Source organism: Ursus arctos, unplaced genomic scaffold (assembly GCF_023065955.2).
Source record: "Ursus arctos isolate Adak ecotype North America unplaced genomic scaffold, UrsArc2.0 scaffold_32, whole genome shotgun sequence".
In the NCBI taxonomy this organism is placed as follows: domain Eukaryota; kingdom Metazoa; phylum Chordata; class Mammalia; order Carnivora; family Ursidae; genus Ursus; species Ursus arctos.
Window position 1 is genome coordinate 20,225,944 of NW_026623008.1, and position 26,045 is coordinate 20,251,988.

The 26,045-nt window shown below is 46.4% G+C and overlaps 1 protein-coding gene and 1 non-coding gene across 2 annotated transcripts; both read left to right on the plus strand.

Annotated features, from left to right (window-relative positions):
• Window positions 1-3,404: 3,404 nt before the first annotated feature.
• Window positions 3,405-22,106, plus strand: PPP1R8 (protein phosphatase 1 regulatory subunit 8). The gene is made up of 7 exons (XM_026516910.4): window positions 3,405-3,550; window positions 5,444-5,504; window positions 10,651-10,804; window positions 12,108-12,328; window positions 14,123-14,267; window positions 18,384-18,448; window positions 20,670-22,106. The coding sequence occupies exons 1-7, from the start codon at window positions 3,495-3,497 to the stop codon at window positions 21,021-21,023; spliced, it is 1,056 nt and encodes a 351-aa protein (XP_026372695.1). The 5' UTR covers window positions 3,405-3,494; the 3' UTR covers window positions 21,024-22,106.
• On the plus strand, window positions 6,998-7,163 carry LOC113268645 (small Cajal body-specific RNA 1). The gene has a single exon (XR_003321180.1). It is a non-coding gene; the product is annotated as a small Cajal body-specific RNA 1 (non-coding RNA).
• Window positions 22,107-26,045: the final 3,939 nt, after the last annotated feature.

The following is a 26,045-nucleotide window of genomic DNA, read 5'->3' on the forward strand; positions in this document are numbered from 1 at the left end:
AGTGCTATGAAATACAACTACTTTAGAGTCTCCATTTAACCAGGATATAGTGTGAAAGGTTTTGATACTCAACTCCTGATCCTACTTATAGGCCATTTGAGTAGTTCATTTTAATACTTATCCAAAAGGAAATTTGATTGACAATGTAGCACTTAATTTTTAAGGGATAAACTTGAAATAACGGGATTTTTAATGTTGGACTCTTGATTATGGACCAAGTTTTTACCAGTCCATGAAGAAATGAGAAAAATTATGTAGTGGGCTTTTTATTTTTATTTAAGATTTTATTTATTTATTTGAGAGAGAGTGAGAGAACACAAGCAGGGGGAGCTGAGAGGGAGAAGCAATGAGCTGAGCAGGGAGCCCAATGCAGGTCTGGATCCCTGGACTCTGGGATCATGATCTGATCTGAAGGCAGACCCTTAGGTGAATGAGCTACCCAGGTGCCCCTGTAGTGGGCTTTTTAAAGTACCATCTTTGGGACACCTGGGTGGCTCAGTCTGTTAAGCATCTGCCTTCGGCTCAAGTATGATCCCAGGGTCCTGGGATCGAGTCCCACATCAGGCTCCTTCCTCAGTGGTGAGCCTGCTTCTCCTTCTGCCTGTGCTCTGTATCACAAATAAATAAATCTTAAAAAAAAATAAAGTACCATCTTTGTGTGTGAGATAATGACCTTCCAACTTTTTTAAAAGGATATTTCAAGACTATAAAAATGAGTAGGTGTAATGTGAGTTGTAAGTCTTCATTTTTAAATCTCCTTAGTTGACAAAATAAAAGTTGACATCCCTATATTACTTTCCCCCCCGGTCCATGACATCTCTAATGTCTGTGAAACACTCGTCTGGACTAGCCCCATCATGTTCCAACTGAAGAAGCTGAGGCCAGGGATGGCAGTCTAATACAGGAATTTAAAGCTAGAAGAAGTGCTCTACAGGTGCATGGTTGTTTGTGGGATAACATTTGAACCCTTACTACCAGTAATTTACTATGCTAAATGTAAAAATTTTTTGTATATTTCTTGTCCCCTTTTTGTGGATTAGGAAACTGAAGCATAGTAAGTAACGTGCCCATGGGCACACCGTTTAGGAATGATGGAGCCAGGATTTGATCTCAAGCACTCCGACTTAAAACCACACCTTGAGACACTCTACAATGTGTTTTTGCTCACCTCCTCTTTCATGAAGCATTCTCTAAAAATCTGGAGTAGTGGCAATTTCTGCCCATCTCTTCTTTGATCAGCACCTTGTGAACTTTTCATTCACCACCCTGCTAAATGAAGCCTCTGGTTTGTAGTATCTGTTCACGAACACAAATTTGTGTCTCCATTTGATCACTCATAAAGAGGTTTTAAGAAAGTTTTCTGACATCAATACGCTCCTAATGTCTTTAGGTTCTATTCTAAGGGGGTCTCAAAGTCTAAGAAATTAATATTAGTTGAGATACCAGAATCCCAAGGCAGCTGGCCCATCAGTCTTTCCATTTCAGGGACTGCTGCCCTTCAGTTTGCTGATCTATACTGACATCACCGGCGCCCAAACAAAGAGCATTTTGCTTTATAAGGCCTAGGTAAATGTAAGTGCTATTACATCAGAAGCCAGTGTGAATATCCGCTGTGCTGGAAACAAGAAACATGGCCGAGGAGTAAAGAATTATAAGGGTAAGAATATACCTTCAGGTTTCTTGGGTATATATCAGCACCGGAAGGGAACAAATAATGGACCACACACAGAAGCTGAGAAACTGAAAGGCAAAGTTGACATTTGTTATCAGGTCACTGTTAGCTAGAAATGGCTTCGACACCACCTTATGCCTGAAAAGGGCATGGAACCTTGAAGGCCTGGACAATCTCTGTTGATAAAAGTACCTTGTTCTTTTCTGTTATACTCAAAACGCTTGAGAATAATTCCTTCTCAGGAATCATGTACTCGTGCTCAAAGGAGGAGACATAGCCTGTTTTCTTGAAACGAAGTTCAGAATTTGTATATTTCCTATCAGCCTCGTCTTTGGAATCCCACGTCTGGGAAGGAGAATATTAACAGGTCATTTGATAAGTGTTCCAATCAGTTAGCAACCCTGCTAGTTCAGTTTACTGTGCTTTTGAAGGCCAGAGGAAAATGTGAATTCTTGTGCCTGCCTAAGAGTTGATAATTTAAAAATCCAAGTTAATATTATGCTGCAGTTAAATTTTGATGCCTTGGAGATGTCAAAGGGGCAAACACCAGGCTGATGTTTGATTTAAAAAATCTGAAGGACCAGTAGTAGGGAATCAAGAAAAGAGATAACTCCATCATAGAAATAATGTGCTGTGCAGTGCCTGTTTTGGGGTGAACAATAATTTTGCAACTGGTTTCTTTAAAAACGGCCAGATAATCCTCTCCTGTTTTCTACAAAAATGAGAAAGTGTTGGGAATCAGTTGTGTGCTAACAATACGTGTAAATGTACCAACATCTAAGTATGAGAGACTAGTGGTGATTTAAAGGTATGGCCTTTGGCATCATACAGATTAAGGTTCAAATCCCACTCACCACTTGTTCTACAGTGAGACTGGGTAACTCAATCTCTCTGAGCCTCCCCTCAGGAATACCTTATCTCAACAAGTGTTGTGAGGATTAAATGAGGTGATCCATATAAAACACGTACTTGCACAGAAAAGTAAGCATTCAATAAAGCCATTACAATCAGAGGCCCTGCTATTTATTGGTCTCTTTCAGCCCACCATAGGCCTATGGCAGGCCTGAATTCTAATGCCTCCTTGCACTATTTAATCACCGTGATCAAAATTTTAAAATCCAAAGGGGCCACAGCTTGATTAACTATTTCATTCATGCACACTTAAGATTTGGACGTCTGCCTTCGAATTGGATCCGCCCCTTGCTGCAGTCTGTCCAGTTTTCATAAACAAACCAGATGATCCCCTATAGCAGCCTTCCAGATCATCTACAGAAATCCTCAAACCCAGATTTGGATTAGGAAGCGGATATAAGTAGCATGCACGTAGCTCTAAGGAGAGGGCCGTTAGAAGAGAAAATGATCACTCCACTCTCTGAGTTCCGCCCTCTAGCCTATCTCCAAATTGGGGTGGAAAGGCTGTTGGTGCAAGCCCAGGGCAAATACAGGGTCCCAAGACTTTAGAGCCCAGGGGCGTGTCTGGAGGAGAACATAGGAGAGACCGATGCCCCTCCTTACAAGCCCCTTTCCTCAGACACTTCCCGGCCAACGAAAGCCCTACTCTCCTGAGACTCTTCCAGAGAAGGCCAGCTGTCTCAAAACACGAAGAAAAACTTAAAAAAAAAAAAAAAAAAAAAAAAAAAAAAAAAAAAAAAAAAAAATCACATCCCAGTCTCCACCGCCACTAAACACGTCCTATGCCTGCGTATGTGTACGTGCGCGCGCTCGCGCGTACGCACAGACTGCTGGGATGCCGCCTCTACCCTTGGGTCTTCCAGTTTCCCGGCGTGCTTAGGGCCCGCCAAATGGGAGGGGGAGACGCAAGATGGCGGCAGCCGCGAACTCCGGCTCCAGCCTCCCGCTGTTCGACTGCCCGACCTGGTGAGTGGCGGGGCGGCCAGGGCTGGAGTGGCCTGGCCCGGCCCGGCTTGGCCCGGACTGGCAGGGCGGCTCATTTCTCGCAAGAAGCCGAACGGCTTAGAGACCCTGGAACTGATTGAGGGAGAACTGTCCGTCGGGCCGGGCGGCGTGTGGAGGAACCGGCAGCCTGGAGCCCGGGCCCAGAAACTGAGGAAACCCAGACTTGGGGGCTCTGAGGTGCTCGCTTAGGCAGTCCCTTGGGCGATCAGCCGGTTGCCGGGGCGCTTTGGGGCCTTGGCCCTGAACTTACCCCAACTCCTGACTGAGTGCCTGGTGCTCTTGTGGAGCACGGTACCTGCCCCCCTGCTCTCTGTCCCGAGCGCGCACGAGCCCGCTTCCCGGCCCCAGCCCAAGCTCAGTGCCCCGCATCCGTCTGTCGTTGCTGCATCTCCCGTGCGGTACGTTTCTGTCTCCCGCAGACTGGAAGCGCCCTGAGGGCAGGGACGGCTCTGACCCACCTCGAAGCCGGGCACAAGTGGGCATCAGTAATTGTTGTGAGGAACCCCTTTCAACCCTTCTCAAGCTCTTGGGAATAATGGAATAATTTAATTTAGTCTTTGAGCGGGGTACAAGATGAATACATATGAATTGCCTTGCAAAGAGACCCATCCGAGTTAGAGCTGCTTCGGGGGTAGCTCATCACAGTTTATGCATTGTTCCTTTCTCTTTCCCGTTATATTGAGCTCCTCAAGGGCAAGGACGGTCTGATTCATCTTCGTGTTTCCAGCTCCTAGGCCTAAGCCAGGCACATAGTAGGAGTTCAGAAAGCATGTTGTGGATGTAGCGTTTAACATTCCTTTCCCTGTTTTCCGTACAAAATGGGCTTTTGTCCAACGCACTGCCCTTTCAGCAACTGCTGTAGAGGAGCTGGGGCAGGATTGTGAGATGACTATGTTGCATCTTCAGTTCGATGAGGATGCAGTGTGTGTGTGTGTGTGTGTGTGTGTGTGTGTATACAAATATAGGGGCTCTGGCAAGATTGTTCTTTCTTCAGACTCAAAAGGAGCAAAGACCGGAAACAGGTGAAAGTGTGGCTGTTTTCTGGGTCCCTCTGCATTTTTGTAGCACCCAGTTGTTTCAGTCTACAAATTGTATGCCTATTTTGGTCCCTTGCTGCACTGATTTCAGAAGTTGGACGAGGACTGTAAACTTACAGTTAGAAGAGACTATTTGAGATCACTTACCATTTCCTCAGAGTCTGGTATGTCTCAGGCACTGTTTGGTGCTTTGACGTATATGTATCCCCCATGAATGGTGTTATAAGGAGTATAGAGAACAGTTCCCTTCAACATGCCAGTGTAGGAAGACCTGTAACAAACATCTCTTGTATTTATTGGCACCTGGTTTTATGGGCATGCTTTTGGATTGCCCTAGTTCCCTAATTATGTACCTCTGATTTGGTCTCAGAGCTCAGGACAGTACCCTCTGTTTATTCTGTGATGAAACTAATCTTGATCAGCCCCAAACACCAGCTGATTTATTCTACCTTTATAGGGTATTAGTGGTAGTGGTAAATCTTAGATTCAAACTCCAAGTAACCAGACTACCCCAGCTATGGTACTTGGACTCTCTGTGCTGCTTTTTCTCTGAGGTTGATATCCAGTGTTAAAATATAGGTTTCTTTGGTGCTGCTCTAAATACAGATCCAGTAAAGTCTGTTTTAGAGCAATTGAATCACTGGGGAAGTGTCAAATGTAGAAAGGAGCTGTAATAACAGTGAAGTAGATGACATTTCTGCTTGAACATGAACTAATTATAGGCTGGTCGAAGAGCTGCAGTGTTGAATGGGACAGTGATTGTAAATGGCATTTACAAACTCATCCTGAAAATGCTTTTCTCACTCTTATTTTTCAGGGCAGGTAAACCCCCACCTGGTTTACATCTGGATGTAGTCAAAGGAGACAAGCTAATTGAGGTATGGAAATACATGTCTTCCTTTTTTTTCTCGTCACACTAAACATTTTTGCCAATGACTCACTTTTCCACCCCCTCTCCTGTGCTTTGTTTTCCAGCAATGCTACTTTCGTTCATCCTGATTTTTTTTTCCTATTAAAAGCACATGGTGATATAACACATTCAAACCTGGTATCTCCCACAGACACTCAGTTTTTTGTGACTTCTCTCACCTTCCAAATGAAGGGTTTTAATTGATCATAGGCTTATGGGTCCCCATCAGACTCGGCTTGGTGAATTCTCTCTCTCTGAGTACACGGAGTTGTGTGGAAGTTGCAAGATACGCAGTAACTGAAGAAGAAAGTGAATGATGTAGATTGCGTTTCACTTTTAAGTTGCATTTATGCAATTCAGGCCCAAGCCCTTCAAAGAAGTGTAGTAAGCTAAGACACTTGCTCAAAAAAGAGAATGGCACGGTGATGAAACTCATTCATTCATTCAAACCACTTATTGAATGCTTACTGTGTGCCAGTCATTGCTCAGCAGAGGGACTACAACAGTGAACAAAACGTGGTTCCTGTCCTCAAATTCTCTGATAGGAAACATAATCACACAAAAATTACATGCTTATAATTGAAATAAGTACTATACAGGAAAAGTTTAGCAGAATTCCAGCTTTTATACGAGTTTAGAATGAACACCACATGGAACTTGAAGAGAGCATGAATTTTGATTAGCTTTAGGTTGTATACGTTTTTTAATCCTTATGGTACCATTTACTTACCAAGAAGTGGAGATTAAGCCCACTATGACCGTGGAGTTGTGAGTCTCCATGTCTTAAGGCAATTTTATGTTTGCTTAGATAGAATTTAGGTTCGAGGCCCCGTTATTGAATGCAATTGGTTTTCTTTGGTGTGTGTAATAAAAATCAAGATGTTCCATGGTTGAAAACCATCTCTGAGATCTCCTGAAGAAGACCCAGATGTTTTGCAAAGTATTAAGGCATGAATTGTGATGAATTCTGTTAATTCATCATGCCCTTAGCCAGTCACTTATAGAGGCCTTTTGTCTTGGGTTCCTCTGTCTTAAAGGTTACAAAACATCCAGATCATTCAAGGAAATAATTTAGCTAAAAGGTCTGTGAAGCGTTTTTTACTATAGACTGTTCCAAATATTGTTTCTAAATAGTGTGAAGCTTTGAAGACATATAGGAATTTATTTTGGTACTAGAATTTAGTAAATCTTCAGTTTGCAGTTGGAAGAAACAGACAATGAGGCATAAGCCTTAATGTTAATATCACATTCCTTTGTGAAATAATTTATATTTTCAGAGCACTCTAATGTGTCAAACATCCCTCTGATTATTGGTTTCCATTAACTGATTGTGTTCTCTGTCTTTCAGTGCTCTTAGGTATGCTAAGTTGCCATACGATTGTCAAGTTACAATCCTTAGATATCACTGTATTGTTTCTGAGAGAAGTAGACCTAAGATGTGCTTATTTTTAAGGATTTAGGCAGCACTTGATACTAGCCGAGCTATCTATATCCTAGCCTTGTGTCAAAGGCTTGTGATGTGTTGTGATAGCTGGGTTTAAGAAGTGCAATATTAAAACAAAAGCCATGAGTCTTTTAAGCCCAGTGTGTAAAGACACACTCTGAGTTATAACTCAGAGGCACAACTGAGTAGTGGTATTAGCCATAGCTAGTCAAGAAATTGTGGTATTAGTTACTATTGAAAGACCAATGCATTATTTTGTTCACTTGACGTTGTCCAAGAATTAACACATTTCCTTGATTCTAAGACTTACCCCCATATATTTGAATGTTTCTGTCATTGAGATACCTTTTTTTTTTTTTTTGAAGATTGTATTTATTTATTTGACAGAGAGGGAGAGAGCACAAGCAGGGGGAGCAGCAGGCAGAGGGAAAGGGAGAAGCAGGCTTTCCTGCTGAGCAGGGAGCCTGATGCAGGACTCGATCCCAGGACCCTGGGATCATGACCTGAGCCAAAGGCAGACACTTAACCGACTGAGCCATCCAGGCGTCCCTTGAGATACCATTAATAATGAATGTATATCTTTAATTTGGAGACCCTTTCTCCTTTGCCACCCCCCAAACACCTAAATCTCTGATATGTCTTTGGCACCTTAGAATTACAGAAATTTGGTTAGTGTTATATTAGAACAGGAGTGGGTGATCTTATATATTGCTTCCTTGAGACCAGCCTACAAGCACTGTAGTTAACAAATTTAAGTTTGTGCAGACATAATCTGTGTGCATATAAATATGAATGAAAAATGCCATGAGATTTAGTCTGCAGATAGTACCTGGAAAGAACAAGATGTTGAAATCTCAGGGCTCTCTCAGTTCTAAATCAGTGTCTTATCTTTAACCCAAATCTTAAAACTCGGGGATGACACGGGGATGGTTGATTGAGCTGTCAAGCTGTTGTTAAATCTTGGTGCTCCATCGTGGTATGGGCCTGGGACAAGCTCTGCCAACAGCAGATGGGCACTGCCAGACAGAGTTTCCCAGAGGTGACCCACATACCTAGACTAGCTTGAACCAGTTGAGCCTTAAGGCTAAGCTTGAAAGAGACTGGCTAAGTGATAGTTAAGAGAAAAATTAAGAACGTGACCCATAGTTCTTGTTCACTTCTTAAAATGTTTCTTGCCTTATGGTGCATTTTTTTGATGTAGGCAGAGTGAAGAAAATATATAATGTAGTGGTTGAAAGAGCTTGGGCTCTGAAATAGGACGGACCTGAATTTCTAATCCAGCTTACAGATACAGTAGTGTCCCCCCTTATCCGCGGTTTTGCTTCCCACGGTTTCAGTTACTGGCACAGATGATCCTCCTGACATGTTGTCAGAAGGTCAGTAGTGGCCTAATGCTGTGTCACAGTGTCTTTGTCACTCACCTCACTTCATCTCATCACGTAGGCATTTTATCATCTCACATCATCACGAGAAGGGTGAGTATAGTACAATAAAATATTTTGAGAGAGATACCACATTCACATTAACTTTTATTGCAGTATATTGTTATAATCGTTCTCTTTTATTATTGTTAATCTCGTACGGTGCCCAATTAATAAATTAAACTTTATCATAGGTATGTATGTATAGGAAAAGACACTGTATAGGGCTTAGTATTATACAAGGTTTCAGGCTTCCAGTGGGGGTCTTGGAATGTATCCCCCGTGGATAAGGGGGCAACTGCTATGTTTAGTTGTGTGAACTTGAATATGTTAATTACTTTCTTTGTGCCTCAGTTTCGTCATCATAAAAATAAGAATGAAAGTACCTGCCCACGCACAGAGTGAGTGTGGAAACAAAGTGACATAGCAGGAAACCTAGCACAGTGTATGGCGCCCAAGTGCTCAGCAGTTGCTGCAGTATCAGTGGCGAATATATTTCTGGATTCATAAGGGGAACCCTAAAGCACAGGGGAGAATAGTGGCCCACTGTGAGTTCAGTGACACAGCCAGGAATGAAATCTAAGCCTCTTGAGTCCTAGCCTGGTACCATACTAACTTGACTATTTCTTTGCTCAGCTTTGTGCTATCTTCTCTTGGGGACTTTGGGAGGTGTGTAGTGTGAAATGTGAACTAGAGCTTAAGGAGACCTTGTGTGTAAAGGGAAGACATAACACATTCTTGAGCAGTCAAGTTGTAGACTTGTAGAACTGGGAGAAGTGTTAGCAGTAATTTATCTAGAGTCTTTCATCTATAGCAACCCAGTCTACAACCAACCAGCAAAGGCTCTACTGATTCAGGATTAAAAGAAAGATGAGGATAGGGAGCCTGGCTGGCTCGGTTGGTGGAGTGTGGAACTCTTGATCTCGGGGTCATGAGTTCAAGCCCCACATTGGGTGTAGAGAATACTTAAATGAAAATTAAAAAAAAAAAAAAATGACAGTGTTGTGAGTGTTCCATAAAGCTAAAATGAGCTCAAAGAATGTCCTTTATCCTTACCCTTCATACTTATTTGGTGTTGAAATGATCTTTCTTTTATAAAATGTTTATGATAATACTAATTGGTGACAGTTTTTTTAATGTCCTTATTTGGCAAAATCAAAAGTTAACAATGCTACTTCAGCTCCTTCTCTCATAATTTTTTTTTAATAATAGTTTGCTGGTCTGTGAAATCCCCTTTTCTGCTGTTATATTGGGGCATTCTATAGTTTTGGGTTCTTTTTAGTGCCATAGCAGTGTCTAGAAGCATTTTAGAGTTCTTCTCTTAGACTTATTTCAGACTATGGCGCATTGTTTACAATATTGACATCGCAGGTCCTTCACACCTGAGTTCAAATCCCAGCTCTGCTACTTAACCAGCTGGGCCACCTTGGATGAGTGGCTTCATCTCTCTCCATCTGTTCTCTTGTCTTTAACAATAGAGGTGATACTTGTTTCACAGTGTCGTTTTGAGAATTAGATGAGGTCATGCTTAAAATGCCCAGCAGTAAATAGTCTGTCAATAAATGTTAATCCCGATACCCTTCTTCCCCAAACTTAGAAAATCTTTGCCCCATGAAGTAGGTCTATGTTTGGACACAGCGAATACTCATTTAGAGTTAACTTAGGGTAATACTTTGTTGTGGCCAGTGAAGTTAGCTTTAGGTACTCGTACAATGATAGCTAATGTAATTGCACTTCCTAAAGAGGGTTCCAAAAACACTTTGGGGCTATGGCAGCATGATTAGAACACACATACGTGTTTATACCCTTTCCTTTCCTCACCAATTGTTAATTTTCATTCGAATGTAGATTTTTTGAACAGCAGTCTTATTACTTTGTAGACATGTTTGTACTTCTTGTTTCCTGGTTGACCTAAAATTAAGATCCAGTGAAATCTTAAATTTCCAATGGATGGAAGACAGCCACTCCCACAGGCTGTGTTCATCTAATAGAATTAAGAAAAGTTCTTTTCATACCAACACAAGACATTTAACCCCTGCATTTGGGGAGAGTAACTGCCATCCGCCTCCCAAAAATGCTAGTAAATTATTCTGAGCTTTTTATCTTGAAGAATAGTGGGAAATAATTTTGTTTTCACCTTGGCAAGGAATTTTATCTACTCGAGATTCTCTACTTACTAGATTGGAAGAATTTTTGCTAAACCCTGTTGAAACAAGATTTAAGTAATATTTAATTTAATATTTATTTAGAAACTGATTATTGATGAGAAGAAGTATTACTTATTTGGGAGAAACCCTGATTTGTGTGACTTTACCATTGACCACCAGTCTTGCTCTCGGGTCCACGCTGCCTTGGTCTACCACAAGCATCTGAAGAGAGTTTTCCTAATAGATCTCAACAGTAGTAAGTAACTCACATCCCATCCCATTTCACACATTCCCTCTGGGACAATGTGAAAATGCTCTTTGGGTTCTATAGTTTTGAAATCATGTTTTATTGCTCATCAAGGAAGAAGCTTGTGTTTGGTTTTTAAATCAGCTCTTTTCTCTGTCTGTGATATCTCCTATTTTCCTGAAATAATCGATGATTAGAGAGAGAAGAGGGTTTTGGGGAGTCATGTCCTGGGAAGGGCAATAGGTATATACAGAGAACAAAAAAACGGTACCCAGGAACCAGGGGCTGTGGGTATTCAGGTGTTTATAGGACCACAATAAAATCGTGGTCCGGTTTAAGCAGAAGCCACAAAAAGCTCCATTAATGTATTAGAGTAGTGTTGCAAGACATTAAAAAAATATTTGCTTTGAGCAAAATTTAATTTTTTATAATGGGTTCTTTATTCCAGCTACATTTTGCTTTGACTACTAACAATACCAATTTTAATTCCACGAGCATACTCTGAATAAGATTTTCATCTTTGCCAAAGTTCATCCCAGAAATGCACCTGAGACGTAACTGCATGGGGCTCTGAAGTTTGTTCATTTTGCCCATGTATCAGTATAGTGTAAAGTGTAAAGCCTCCTGGGCTGGTCATGAACTACTCCTTCTCCCCTACACACACACGCACACTCCCCTACACACACACAATCTGCTTATGTAATGGCTTTGGAGAGCCTTGTCTCACAAGTACTTACTTGCAAATTTATCTTATCTTTTTTCTCCATTTTATAACATGCAGAATGCTGACGTGGAAAAATATTGAGACTCTCCAGTAGAATTTTGGCTTGCCTTGGCATTCATATTGCACCCGTTTCAGCCAGCGTCCTCTATTGTCCTGGGAAAAACCCAAACAAAACCGCCACCAGGCCAGAAGTTCTTATGTTCCTTACACTTGGGGCTGGAGAGGTCAGACCACAGCAATGCCTGTCTTCTGCCTTGCGGGGCATGGCTGTTGCTGGGTTGGAGCCATTCCTGCTGGACCCAGAATGAAGCCAAACCTGTCTGGCAGCAGAGAGCAAGCAGTGGTCTTTGTTATATGGGGTAACAGCAGGTCTGGAGATGTGTAGGAAATCCACTGAAGAGATTCAAGACTCAGTGAAGAGTTTCCTTTTCATTGTGACCTATGACAAGGTCCCAAAGTGGTCCCAGTGCTGTTTTCATTTTAAAAAGCAAAACTGATGTGCTGGGAGGAGCTATTCGCCCTCCTACAACTCAGGTTGGTTTTTGTTTCTGTTTTTCTCTCTTATATTTCTGATTTGGTTATTCCCAGCACACGGCACTTTCTTGGGTCACATTCGGTTGGAACCTCACAAGCCTCAGCAAATCCCCATCGATTCTACAGTCTCATTTGGCGCATCCACAAGGGCCTACACTCTGCGTGAGAAGCCTCAGACACTGCCGTCAGCTGTGAAGGGAGATGAGAAGATGGGTGGAGAGGACGATGAGCTCAAGGGCTTACTGGGGCTTCCAGAGGAGGAGACTGAGCTTGATGTAATTCCACGTCTGTCTGCGGTGTTATTGTCTTTTGGGACTCTGGGTTTTGCCGTATGGAGCTGCTCTGTGTAGCTCGACATGCCAGTGACTTAGCATCAGGAGGTTTTCTTGAGCCCGGTAGTGGGTCTTTGCCACTCTGCCAGTACAGCGTGGCCACATGTGACGCACCTGGGACAGCTGCACCGTGTGGGTTTGGTTATGTCCAGCCGAGCCTGGCGAGGAGTTCCTGTCAGACCTTCGTGGTCGTCTGTGCACCTTCACTGGGTGTTAGAAGCCAAGGCTGGGAGTTAAACTTTTCTGGAGCTGCCATGTCCAGTGCGGTAGCTCTAACCACATTTCTGGTGTTCAGCAGTCACATGTGACTAGGGACTACAATATCGAGTGACAAGGATATAGAACATTTCCATCACCCAGAAAGTTCGGTTAGACAGCACAGGCTTAGGGAGACTGAAGCTTTAGTTCACTTACATTGCTTTTTTGGATATGATTCAAACAGCCTAAGAATCTCTGAGTAGAACTAGACTGCTTTTGCTCCTATGGGCCTAGCTGCCCTGAAGGCCATGAATTTTCCAAGATGTAATTTTAGGGGCACCTGGGTAGCACAGTCGTTAAGCGTCTGCCTTTGGCTCAGGGCGTGATCCCGGCGTTCCAGGATGGAGCCCCACATCGGGCTCCTCTGCTGGGGGCCTGCTTCTTCCTCTCCCACTCCCCTGCTGTGTTCCCTCTCTCGCTGGCTGTCTCTCTGTCACATAAATAAATAAAATCTTTAAAAAAAAAAAAAAGATGTTATTTTAAAGTGCTAAAGTTGTCCTTTTCTAGAGGCTAGCCCCAGTGGTTTGTGATGCGGCTGTTGTCCTTAACGTGTCCATGGCTGCACTGGTGTGACTGCTCTGTTCAGGTAGACCAAATGCCAGCGTGTCTTACCCGCCCTCATGCACTTACCTCTTGTTCAGCAAGGCAGTTTCCCAGCCCTGAGGAAAGAAAGCATGAAGGAAATCTTAGCATTTAGAAGTTATTTTGTTCTAAAGAAGGAGCCTCATAGCCGCGCGCCATGCTGCGAGTCACTCTGACCCATCTCTCCCCCACGCTGCTTCCCTGCTTCCCTGTCTTTTAAGTTTAGTTTGTTAGGTCCTCCCTGGGTCTTCATTCTGAAGACATTTGGAGTGTCTCAGACTGCAGTGCAGATTGGAATAAGGCCAGGGGATTGGGAAGAGGCAGGCAGCAGTGCTAAGGCCAAGTTAATCATTGAAATAGATGGGTGGTTATGAATAGAAATGGGGCCATACACAGGGACGGGGAGTGACAAACTATTAATGCCTCCTATTAAGTGCACTGGCCCTGTCTTTCTGAGCTTCAGTGGGGAGGGCTGCTGGGGAAGAAGCTGTCAGTTGCCCTCTCTCATCTCTGTTTCGTTACCTTAAGACAGTTCATGGAGTTCCTCCCAGTCATATTCTTTCATTCTCAGCGTAAAGACATGATAGTCTTTCCCCCAAAAACACAGAGCCTCACCTCAGGGATATTTGCACAGATGACCTGTTCCCAACTGAAGGTTCTTCACCTCCTTGTGATCATCACTGTCCCACCAGTCAGTGAGGATGTTCCATGTTTTGTCAAAAGAGGCTTGTTAATAGTAGCTAAGGGCACCAATCTTTTCTGAATACAAAAGAGAATCTTGTTTGCCTGGGGTGGTTAAGTTTCGCTCCTAAAGCCTTCCTGCCCTTTGTTTAGCTCTGTAATCGTCAGATTCCCTGTGTACTGACTCCTGTCTGTCTTGTGTGAACCCTGGCCTAGAACCTGACAGAGTTCAACACTGCCCACAACAAGCGGATTTCCACCCTGACCATTGAGGAGGGGAATCTTGACATTCAGAGACCAAAGAGGAAGAGGAAGAACTCGCGGGTGACTTTCAGCGAGGATGATGAGATCATCAATCCAGGTGAGGCGTCTTCCTGGTTTCTTCCGATGAAAAAGCTGTGATCTCAGAGAGCAGTGAGTACAATGTGCAGGTTGGTTGTAATGTTTCCCAACAAGGGGCAGGATACCCAGCGCTATATTAAGGAAGGAGAGTTCTTGCAGGTCATCAGTGGAGTACCCTCGAACCCTCCAGCGCTATCCAGTTGCAGTGTGAAAGAGACAGACGAAGGAAGGGCCCGTGTAATTGAGCATACAGAGCCAGGTTCCCACCTGCTGATCCAGCGGGTCTGTGTCCTAGTGGAGGTTGAAGTAGAGTTGTTTGTTGTCTTACCTCAGACTAGAGCATTACTGTCTTTGCGGAATTCTGAGTATGACTGGTAACTCTGAGATTGGAGAGCCTTCTGCTGCCACCATTAACTGCACTGAAGACTTGCGTCTCTGTAGGAAGTACTGTATAGAGTTTGTATGGAAACGTCAGCAAGGTGAGAGCATCTCGTTATGGGAAGGCCACCAAGTTCACCCATTTGTTCCATCACTCAGCATCCGTTTCTTGGCCTCACATAGTATGTCAGGTACTCTGGTAGGTAGATAACACCGAGCCAGAAGCTGTCGTTTGTTTGATGAGGATGGAATCGAGATTCTGAAAACCTTGTTAGAAATCAGTCTCAGTGGATGGAAACAAGGATCCCAAACTAACAAGTTGCTTTTACTTCCCAAATGAAGTACAGTGAGAATAACTTTCAGGTCCTGCATTTATTTTCAAAATATCAATTATTTAAATGGAGAAGAACCGTTCCAGTGACAGCTCATGAAAAAAAAAAAGATTGAGGGAGTTTAGTTAATTGAATGAGTCATCAGGGGGATGTGGAAACTAATCAGTTGCAGTTTAAAATTGCATTAGTAGAAGAGTAGGGGACAGTAACCCCACTCACCTGTGTTCTGAGCAGAACTCACCCAGACAGGTTACCAAATGCGAGCACAGCCTCAACACCGAAGGTGCTATGTAGTCCTGAGGGAGGAGGAGACTCACAGCCAAGGAAGACTGTCCCCCAGATGCTGGGAATGTAGGGGAACCATGCTTGAGGAGGCATGGCCACTGTAGTTGGCCATTTTCAGGGCTGACCTTAGGGAGGAAGGAGTAGGCAAAGCCAGAGCCAGTGAGTATCAAGTATTTGGCTCAGCACAAAAAACAACAACAAATCCTTCTTATATGTAGAAGAAGAATTAAAAAGATGCCTGTGAAAGATCCAGGCATTCGTTTGGTGTGTGAAGTAGAGATGATTACTGTCCAAGCCATGAATGCCCAATAGAAATGTTCAGGCAGAGGCTGAGTGACCAATTGGGGAAACTTATTTCTGGGCCCCCAAACCTACTGAATAAGAATTCCCAGGGGTTGGGGCGCCTGGGTGGCACAGCGGTTAAGCGTCTGCCTTCGGCTCAGGGCGTGATCCCGGCGATCTGGGATTGAGCCCCACATCAGGCTCTTCTGCTATGGGCCTGCTTCTTCCTCTCCCACTCCCCCTGCTTGTGTTCCCTCTCTCGCTGGCTGTCTCTATCTGTCAAATAAATAAAATCTTAAAAAAAAAAAAAAAAAAAAAATTCCTAGGGGTTGGACCTAGAAATTTGTGGTTTTAAACAAGCTCTTTTTGTGCTGACAAACAGCCAGCAATTTGGGAATCACTGGACTAGTCACTCTTTTAAATCTCTTTTAGAAGTCAGGGTCTGCTCTGCTGTTTTTCTCCTTGAAAATTATTGCCCTGGGGGGCCCCTGTGTGGTTCAGTCACTTAAGCATCCCACTCTTGGATTTGGCTCAGGTCGTGTTCTCAGGATTGTGGGATCAAGCCCCTTGTCGGGCTCTGTGCTGAGCGTGGAGTCGGCTGGAGTTTCCCTCTCTCTCTCCCTCTGTCCCTCCTCTTCATGTACTCACGCTGTCTCTTCCTCTTCCTCTTTCTCTCAAATAAATAATCTTTAAAAAAAAAAAAAAAAAGGAAAAAGAAAATCATTGCCGTGGAGCGGAATGTGTATTCAGACCAGCCTAGCATCGCGGTAAGGAGGACCTGGGGTTGAAATGGACCTCTTCACTTAGTAGCTCTGTGACCTTGACCGTGTGACAGATATCGGCCTCACAGGATTGGTGGGGAGGTTAAATGATTAATATACGTACAAATACTTTAGATCAGTGCTCGGCACTCAGTAAGCCCTTGACAAATGGTAGCCATTATCCCCACCGTCATCAACCACCGCTTTTGCTTTTTATCCTTGCAACCGTTCCTATACCAGAAGTAGGCTTATTTGTGAGGAACTTATTGGTAGATCTTGAAGGAGCAGAGATCTCATGGAATGGGTGTATCCTCTTTCTTAGAGTGGAATGGGTAGAGATGAGGAGAGGGTGAGAGGCCCGAGCACCGTTCAGACAGCATGGCACAGGATGGGGTCCCCCGGAGAGTTCTCTGGCCCCTCCGCAGGCCTGTTGCACACGTGGGGGGCATACCCCGTGAGCTCCCCCTCTTGGGCTCCCGTTGCTCTTTTGCTTCATTTAGCTTGCTTTGCTGAAGGGACGATTGGAACAGGGCACCTGTGGGGACGAGAAAAAAGGTATGGATGCCTTTTATAGAAACCTCATCTCTTTCCTAACGAGCCTAGATATATTTCCTTCTTTCTTCTGCGTAGAAGTCATTCATTTCTTCATTCACTGAGCAAAGATTGGTTGTGAACATAATGCCGGGGTGTATTCTTTGCAGTCACCCTAGTATGCGAAAAACCAGATTTATTAAATAGACCAGGGATTAATTAAATAATGAATCTTTGTTTTCCAAAGGGATTCACAGGAGTGTTTCTTTGAATAGCAGGCACCCTCCATGCATTTAAAAGGATATATACGCCCCTATTAGGGAAACAGTTCCTTTCCCACCACTATATATATATATATTTTTTTTTTAAAGATTTTATTTATTTATTCAACAGAGATAGAGACAGCCAGCGAGAGAGGGAACACAAGCAGGGGGAGTGGGAGAGGAAGAAGCAGGCTCCTAACGGAGGAGCCTGATGCAGGAGCCTGATGTGGGGCTCGATCCCACAACGCTGGGATCACGCCCTGAGCCGAAGGCAGATGCTTAACCGCTGTGCCACCCAGGCGCCCCTCCCACCACTATATTTAGACAAAAGGGGGCTTGGAGTAGTTTTTTTAGTAATGATAGTAAGTCTGCCTGCCTGTTTGCAGACCCTCAGCCTTCAGCGAGAAAGGTCCTGTTCATCCCAGGTGATCTAGCCCCGTCGTCCCCTCTGTGCTCCAGGAACACTATCCTGCACCCCTCCACTGTGTTGTAGCCTGTCTGGCTTTTCAGCTGTGAACTTCTTAAAGGTGGAAAGGACAGTATCTTGCTCTTTATTTCTGTGCTTGATGTCCAGTAAATGAGGCAGGGGAGAGTTACTGCAAGCACGTCCCTTCCTTGGTCTTAGCACTTTATTCCTGCAGTGAATGAGGCTAGAACCGATAACGTGTGTGTGACCTGTGAAAAGGGGGCTGCTCTCCACCCTCCCTGGAAGCCCCTGAAGGGGGCTTCAGCTCCTTTAGTAAGTCTTGATTGTATGTGGTTGTTCAGGTCAGAAGGCCAGGTGAACTTGGAAGCCCTGGGCCTGAATCCTAATTTCTGGTGTTTGCTAGTGAGCGGGCACCGGCAAGGTACGTGGTATGTGACCCCTTCCCATGTGTCACGTGTCATTGTTTTATCACTAGCATGGGGTTGATAAAATCTGCTCTTTGGTTTCTCCCTTCAAAGAGGGACGTATATGGAATGAGAAAGAACTTGGGAAAGGCAGTACAGCGCAGTGGTCCGGAGCCCAGGCCTATTTCTGGCTGCTTGGACTCAAACCCGGGTCCCTCCACTCCCCAGCAGGGTGACTGGACCAGGCACTTTACCCCTCCAGGCCTGAGCATGTCTGTTAGATGCTGATGGTAGTAGTACTCGCCTCAGGGAGTTGTGAGGATTTAACACCATGCCAGCCTCAGTAAGCACTTGAGCGTTAGCTGTACCTCACTGTTTTAAGGTGAGTTGTGATTACCTTGTTTGCAGCGGGCCCTAGTCCCTTCATCTCTCCAGCAGAGTCAGACTAACCCGTCTCTCGTGTCTTCTGCAGAGGATGTGGACCCCTCGGTTGGTCGCTTCCGGAACATGGTGCAGACTGCAGTGGTCCCAGTCAAGGTAGGAAGCACGTTGTAACAGTGTTTGAAATGCCATACAGTCTGGTTTAAAAACCCACTCTTTCATGTGTAGGTAAGTGTTAATTGTGTGCTTCATTTTAAAACATTTTTTGCTCTTCTGTTTTTCATCATGTGGAAATACTTTCATTCCACCTGAATCTAGGGGATCCTGGAATGCCATAGAAAGACTGCAGGTGACCAGCCAGCTCAATGCTGCGCGTAAATTGTGGTATGCTGGGAGTCTGTAAGTTTACGTCCCAGCAGGGTGCAGAGTGAGCCACTTTGCTTTCGCCTTGCCCTTCTGACTCCAAGTAAGCTCTTAGGCGAGGAAGAGGCATTGTTGAGTTTCTGCAGGGCCCCTCCAGCTTTGGCCATGCCTTTGTTTTGTGATTGGGAATGGCACAGATAGGAAGGGCAGCCCGGATCTGGGTTAGGCTGCAAGATCGAGTATGTTGAAGAGCCAGAAGGTGGAAGTTCCAGAGATGTTCTGATTGCTCAACATGTGACCGCTCAGACTGTCCAAAGGGAGCAGATGGCCCCTTTAAGTAGTGAGATCCCTGTGAATTAGAGATATTCAAGAAGTGATTGGTAAATGCTGGTCAAAGGTGCTATCGAAAGTTTTATTTAAAAAAAAAGTCTTTAGGGATGCTTGGGTAGTTCAGTTGGTTAAGTGTCAGCCGTTGGCTCGGTCATGATCCCAGGGTCGGGGGATTGAGCCCTTCATCGGGCTCCTTGCTCAGTGGAAGTCTGCTTCTCCCTCTGCCCCTCCCCTCGCTTGTGCTTGCACTTCCTCTCTCTCGCTCTCTTTCAAATAAATAAATAAAATCTTAAAAAAAAAAATCTTTAGGGGCACCTGGGTGGCTCAGTCGGTTAAGTGTCTAACTCTTGATCTCCGCTCAGGTCTGGATCTCAGGGTCATGAGTTCAAGCCCTGAGTTGGGATCCATGCTGGGTGTGGAGCCTACTTAAAAAAAAAAAAAACACAAAACTTTAGACTCTATTAGACTAGATTGATTACCTATGTCAAGTTTTTGGTTAGTCTTTTTTAATCCAAAAGGCGTAGAGGGTTGAGGGGGATCTTTCATGAACTTTCACAAGCCCTTGTGAAAAAGTACGAGACAGAATGTTTCTCTGCATCTACATAGCATTCATGTCACATTTCTCCTAGAGCTCTTTTCTCTCTTTTTGCTTCTTCCTTTGGAATGTTCTGTTGTCATTAAAGTATAAAACCAGGGGCTCCTGGGTTGCTCGTTCAGTTAAGTGTCCAACTCTTGATTTTGGCTCAGGTCATGATCTCAGGGTCGTGGGGTTGAGCCCTGTGTCCAGCTCCACGCAGGCATGGAGCCTGCTTAAGATTCCCTCTCTCCCTCTCCCTTCACCACCACCACACCCCCCCACAAAAAGTATAAAACCAGCAAGGGGCACCAGGCCGGCTCAGTCAGTAGAGCACGTGACTCTTGATCTCCGTGTCATGTTTGAGCCCCACTTTGGTTGTAGAGATTACTTAAAAAAAAAAAAAAAAAAGTATAAAACCAGTAGATATTTTTACTTTGTCAGGTTTATTATGATATAATTTACATACAATAAAATACACACATTTTAAGTGTATAGTTTGAGTTTTGACAAATGTATGCATGTGCATAACCACCACTATTCTTAATATATAGATTTCCATCACCCCAGAAGGTTCCCTTGTGTCCCCTTGCTGTCAGTTCCCCCCCTTCTAGCCCCAGGCACCCAGTAGACCACTTTCCATCACTATAGGTTTGTTTTGCTCTCAGATTAATGTTCAAAAATTGGGTGGTCAATATGAAGACACTAACTTTTACTTAAATACTTACTACCACCTGTTAACACCTCTGCTTCCTAAAAGTGTATTTTAACATCAGAAGAGAGGGAGGCTAAGACTGCAGAAGAAAGCGTAGTCACTTAAACTGAATAGGCTTTACTTTATGAAAAGCTCACACATCGTCCTTGTTTTTCTCAGTGCGATGTAGGATGGTGAGTTGCGGGGAGCAGTATTGGGAGCCATCACGTTAGACAACGACTGTCCGGTCTCTTCAAACCCTGAGGCTTCAGGACAGTGAAATAGATTGTCTGGGAAACAAAACGAGCTAGACGGTTGGGGGCCTTCTCTGAGTTTTCTAGGGCTGGGATAGAAAAGGCTGGCTAACACCCTCTTGTGCCTCACCTCTTGCTTCCTCTGTTCCTTATGAACCACAGAAGAAGCGGGTGGAAGGCCCTGGCTCCCTGGGCCTGGAGGAATCGGGGAGCAGGCGCATGCAGAACTTTGCATTCAGTGGAGGACTCTACGGGGGCCTGCCCCCCACACACAGTGAAGCCGGCTCCCAGCCGCACGGCATCCACGGGACAGCACTCATCGGTGGCTTGCCCATGCCATACCCGAACCTCGCGCCTGACGTGGACTTGACTCCCGTCGTGCCGTCGGCAGTGAACATGAACCCTGCACCAAACCCTGCAGTCTATAACCCTGAAGCCGTCAACGAGCCCAAGAAAAAGAAATATGCAAAAGAGGCTTGGCCGGGCAAGAAGCCCACACCTTCCTTACTGATTTGATATTTTTGGTCATGGAGAAGGGTGGGATTGGGTGGGAATTGGGTGGAAGGGTGAGGGGGGAGCTAATGAACTAGGGAGAAAAACTTTCCATGTGTGCGGTCTCGTCTTTCAGAATGTTTCCTGGGGCCCTAACCATGTACTATTAGAGCTGGGGAGTATCCCATAAAGACCTGTCTTCAGAACACTGAGTGTAGAGCAGTGTTTCATGTTTCCTGCTAAGTAGGCTGCCCTGGCTCTTTTCCAGGCCTTCCATCACCTCCTTTTTCTTCTCTCCCTCGTTCTCGGGTCGTTTTGATTTAAAGTCACATACCCTGGGGGGTCTCCAGGCCCTCAGGTGGGCTCTAGAGCCGTGGCACCGGCCTGTGGGTCCAGCAGCCTGTTTCTGTTGACTGTCCCTGCAAGTCCCGGATAGCAGAGGGGTTGCCATGGATCCCACGTCGATCAGAAGAGGGTTTAGAATTCTTCAGTTAAGCTAAGGTTTCAACTCAGAAATGTTTGCCTAGGTCACTGGTTTTGAGGTCCAGTAGTTAGGCTTTTTTCTCTTTTGTCCTTTCTGTTGGAATGAGAGCATTTTGATTTTCCTTCATCTGTGACCAGTGCCATAGACACGGATGGGTAGTTGGAAACTTACAGTATCGTTGGAACTTTACCTGTTTCTCTTGTCACACGTGAGTACTCCACTTGCCGAAGTTTCTCGTTTGATTCCAGAGTACTGTCCTCTACTCTCTAAAGCCTGGCTTTCCTTTTCAAGTGTGTTGTGAAGGCAATTTTTAAGGATATGACCAGATAGAGCAGCAGTTCCAATTAAAAAGGAAAAGATTTTACTTTGCAAGTAACTGATGTCTTTAAGAGGACATTTTTAAATGTTGGTTCAGAGGCTCTCCCCTCCTTTACTGCGAGCTCTCATAACCCGGAGCTCCAGGACTGGGCCCAGCTAACAAACACCGGACACGGAGGTAGCGAACAGTGATATGAGCTTTGTACAGAGATTTGTACATTTGTGTAATAGGCCTTTTCACGCTTTATGTGTAGCTTTTTACCTGTAACCTTTATTACATTGTAAATTAAACGTAACTTTTGTCATTCGCGCAGTCTGTGCTTCGGTCGCCATCACGGATTCCCGTCGCCATCAGAGCACGTTGGTCAGAGGTGCAGCTGACGGGCTTGGGCAGTGATACTCTGGCCCCATTTCATTACCGCCAGTAAAGATGCCCCCTCGTGCCGAATGTGGAAATTCTAATTAGAGATTCCAGTCCCCAGACTGAAGCCTCACCGAGCAAAGTGGGTTAAGAGGTGGCTGCTGGCCTTCATCAGGAGGCAGAACCGCACCATGGACGTGGGGAGACCGGGCTTCGGGGCACCGGCCCCCGGTGGGCGTTGCTTGGGCCTGGTGGCCCGCGCTCTGACTCCAGCTGCTCGCGTCGGGAGGTTGGTAGGGGACTTCAGCCAGAGTTCAGATCCAGTGTGCGTGTCTTGCATGCAGGACCTCCCATGCAGGGAGTGGCTTTGTGAGGAAGGTGCCAGGTAGCTTCCAGACCCCTTGGGCTGAGAGTGCGGACTGGGGGCAGGAGCAGCCTGCGGAGGAACGGGGATCCGGAAGATCTCAGCTGTGTAAGAAGTTGACTTCTTAGCCGGCCTCTATAAAAACGAGGGTCCTGGTCTCACAAGGACACCTCCCTCCTGCTGTAGTGAAGGTGACCGTTCCTGCCCACCATTTACAGCAAGTAATTTTGTTTCCATAGCCCTAAGGAGGGGCCTGTTTTTATCCCCACTTCACAGGTGAGAAAACAGACGAACTTGCCCATGATCCCACTGTAGCGAAACTCCAGTCTGAATCCAGAGCCCGAGCGGCTCACGCAGCCTCCAGGATGAGTGGAGGCGACGGGTGTGCTTGGCCCGTGGGCGGCGCACCATCGTGCTTGGCAGGCGCAGCTCTGTTCTTGGCTAGGTTTGTTTTGAAGTTTAAAAAAAGTTTTCCAAACCGAGCAACTCACTGGAAGTTACGTTAAAGGGCTTAGATCTAGTTTAGAAAATAAAGTAAACCTTTGCTGGAGAGAGCTACTCTGCATGGTCGGTTTCAGAATATGAGTTGCGGGGGGAGCTGGCAGTGTCGTCTCGGAGGAGGCCCGGCAGAGACCGTCCGAGCCCGCCGAGCTCTGCCTTTCCCGGTAAGGGTCTGTTTGACTTCAGTGGAACAGGGCTGGCTTCATTTGGTAGTTCCCTGATGTCAGGAGGTGTGTATGCGTGGGAACCTGGCCCCCGTGACACCATACTGCTGAGTCATTGCAGCCGTGTTGTAGTCTCTCTCAGACGCGAGCACTGCGGAAAGGGGTCAGTTGTCTCTCGGCCTTAATGCGGCTCTAGATGGGCCACAGGTGGATAAGCCCCCGTGCTCACCATGGGGCTGGCAGCTCTCATCACCCTAGCGAGCACGACGTCGCTGTGGGACACAGCGTCTCCCCGGCCTGGGACACGCACCCATTCTGGAGGAGAAGTGACTGCAGGTTTCCCCAGAGTCCTATGTCCACCCATGGGCCATCGGCTAAGGAGGGAGGGAATGACCTTTGTTCCCTTCCCCAGGGCAGGAGAGGGTGGTGAACTCCTTGGAGAGGGACACCTGTTGACGGGAAGCCACCCATTCCCCAGGTGTTCCTGGCTCAGAATCAGCTGTTTGGTGACAGCTTTCCAAAAATATGCCCATTATCTGCAAATCATAGAGTTCTAGAATCCGAAGGACTTAGGAGATCCTGTCTGGATCCTTCATTTTGCTTGTGAGCAAACATGGCAGTGGGGACCCACTTCTCTCAACTAGTATGGATGGAAATGTGTGAGCTGGGCACAGAAGTGCACCACTCCGCCTGCAAGAGGCGTGCCTTCTGCAGGGAAACATGCACACTAGCGATGCTGCCACCTGCTGAGCGCTGGAGAAGAGGGATGGACAGGGCGAGGACAGCAGAGATGGGCAAGGAGGTCAGGGAAGCCTCTAGGGAGATGACATTTGAGCGGAGCACAGAAGAAAAGTAGGGAATTGTCATATGGAGGAGTGTGGATCAAGCTTCCCGGGGCAGAGGAACCAGCATGAGACGTGAGGGACTTGGGGATGGCCCGTAGCGGGAGGAGGGACTCAGAAGGGCAGAGGCCAGATTCCACCCTGTAAGCTTTGCTGGGGAATTGGAAAGTTTTGAGTTGCCAGGAGACCACAGAAGGTGTTTTTTCCTCCTACTTTAAAAAAAGAAAAGAAGGAAGGAAGAGGGAAGGAGGAAAGGAGTCCAGGAAGGAAGGAAGGATGGAAGGTTGGCTTAGTAGAGACATGCTCATGTAGAAATCTGGTTACTAATAACCAGAGCGCGTGCACCTCGCCCCACCCCCACCCGGAGTCAGGGAGACTTCCTTGGGGGGATTTCAGGAATCAGATGGTAGAAAATGCCTCTGGCTGCAGATGAACAAGGCCGTCCCTGACCACAGGTCTCCCTAAAGCCAGGGAGACAGGCGTTCTAGTGCTCCCTCTCTCGCAGTTTAGCAAGCCTAGAATTAAGTCTAAATGTTGGGAGAACACGGAAGAGGACGTTTCCAGTAATTCTGTCTTCGGAAGGGAGGTGGGGCTCAGGGGAGAGGGTCCTGGAAAGCTTCAGAGGGGCGACCTTTGATGTTTTCAAGTGGCAGAGGGGAGGGCACGCAGGATGCAGGGGCAGGGACAGCCGCAGGAGCAAAGGGGGCGGGTGGATTAAAGTCCCCAGCATGTGATGGGGGTGGCGGGAAGGCTCTGGAGTGCTCACCTACTGAGTTTGGACGGCATCTGTCTCCGTGGAATAAAACCATTGCCTGTTCCGCTGGGGAAATAGAATTCGGTGGCAACTTTCTCTGAGCCTGGGCCGAGGTGCAGTTCCGGAGTCGGCCAGCAGGCGGGGCCCCGCTCGCATTCTTAAAGCCGCCGGGGAGGCCGTGTGACCTTCCGGGGCTGCGGGGCCAGAGCGGAGGGGAAGAGGAAGGAAACCGGTCTGGCTCACTGTCCTGCACTCTGCCGGCACTTTGTGTCTGTTCTTCCCCTTCCTTCTTCCAACAGCTCTGAGAGGAGGTTGGGAGAGCCCCATTTCACAGCTGGGGAACTCGCTCTGGGAGAGTAACAGACCAAGGTCACACGGTGGCAAGCGACAGCGCAGGGACTCAGACCTGGGCCTGATGGTTTGGACTACAAAGGGCACAAGGAAGCCCGGACAGGGGTTGCCGCCCTGCCTGTGCCGGGGCTCTGTGAGAGACTGGAACGTGGGCCCTTTCTAATTTTTCTCCCTCTCCATTTCCTACTGTAGCCGGGACATGGGGGCCCAAGAGCACGTGGTTCCAGGGTCCCAAACAGACCAGGTTCAGCCACTCGCCGCTGACAAAATCCAAAGGTAGAGACGAGCTGTGGTGGGACAAGAAAGGGATTTATTTCAGTGAGGCCGACACTGGGAGGACAGGAGACTAGTGTCCCAAAGACTGTCTCCAAAGAGCTGAGAAGGCCTCCAGGTTTATATTAGGAGAAGGTGGGACAGAGGCCGGTGGGTCCGAGCAGGTGGACAGCGAAGGTCGGTCAGACCCATCATTGTCTTGGGGTCAGTCATACGGGGTCTTGCTGTCCTTATTGCTTGACGGGGTTGTTTCGGTTCCCTCGGGGAATGCTTTGCCTGCAGGGTCTTTTGCCTGAGTTAAGAGGTAAGCTGGAAGGAACTTAGTCAGACAGTTTGGGGTCAACATGGAGGTAGCTTGAGGCCTCTTTACCCCTTCTGTCTCCATCTCTGTGCCCTTTGCGGGCTGGGCTGTCTCCACACCTGGGCCGGGGGTGGGGGACCGACGCACACACACACTGTTGCACCTTAGCCTGGGGGCCAAGGTTACTAATAACCTGCAAGCAAGATGTGGAAGGAGGTTTTGGGAGAGAACCTCTGCTGACCAGGTCTCCGGCCTGCCTGCCTCGGGCCCACCCGCCATTGCCACGGCCTTCCTGCCCCAGCCAGGCCGCCGCCGGCCGCGGAGCCTGCTTGC

Bases quoted from the DNA above. Each gene is read 5' to 3' on its own strand.
- PPP1R8 (XM_026516910.4), top strand. From the start codon at position 3,495: ATGGCGGCAGCCGCGAACTCCGGCTCCAGCCTCCCGCTGTTCGACTGC. The intron at 3,551-5,443 runs GTGAGTGGCGGG...CTTATTTTTCAG, and splicing joins CTGTTCGACTGCCCGACCTG to GGCAGGTAAACCCCCACCTG. The intron at 14,268-18,383 runs GTGAGGCGTCTT...TGTCTTCTGCAG, and splicing joins TGATGAGATCATCAATCCAG to AGGATGTGGACCCCTCGGTT.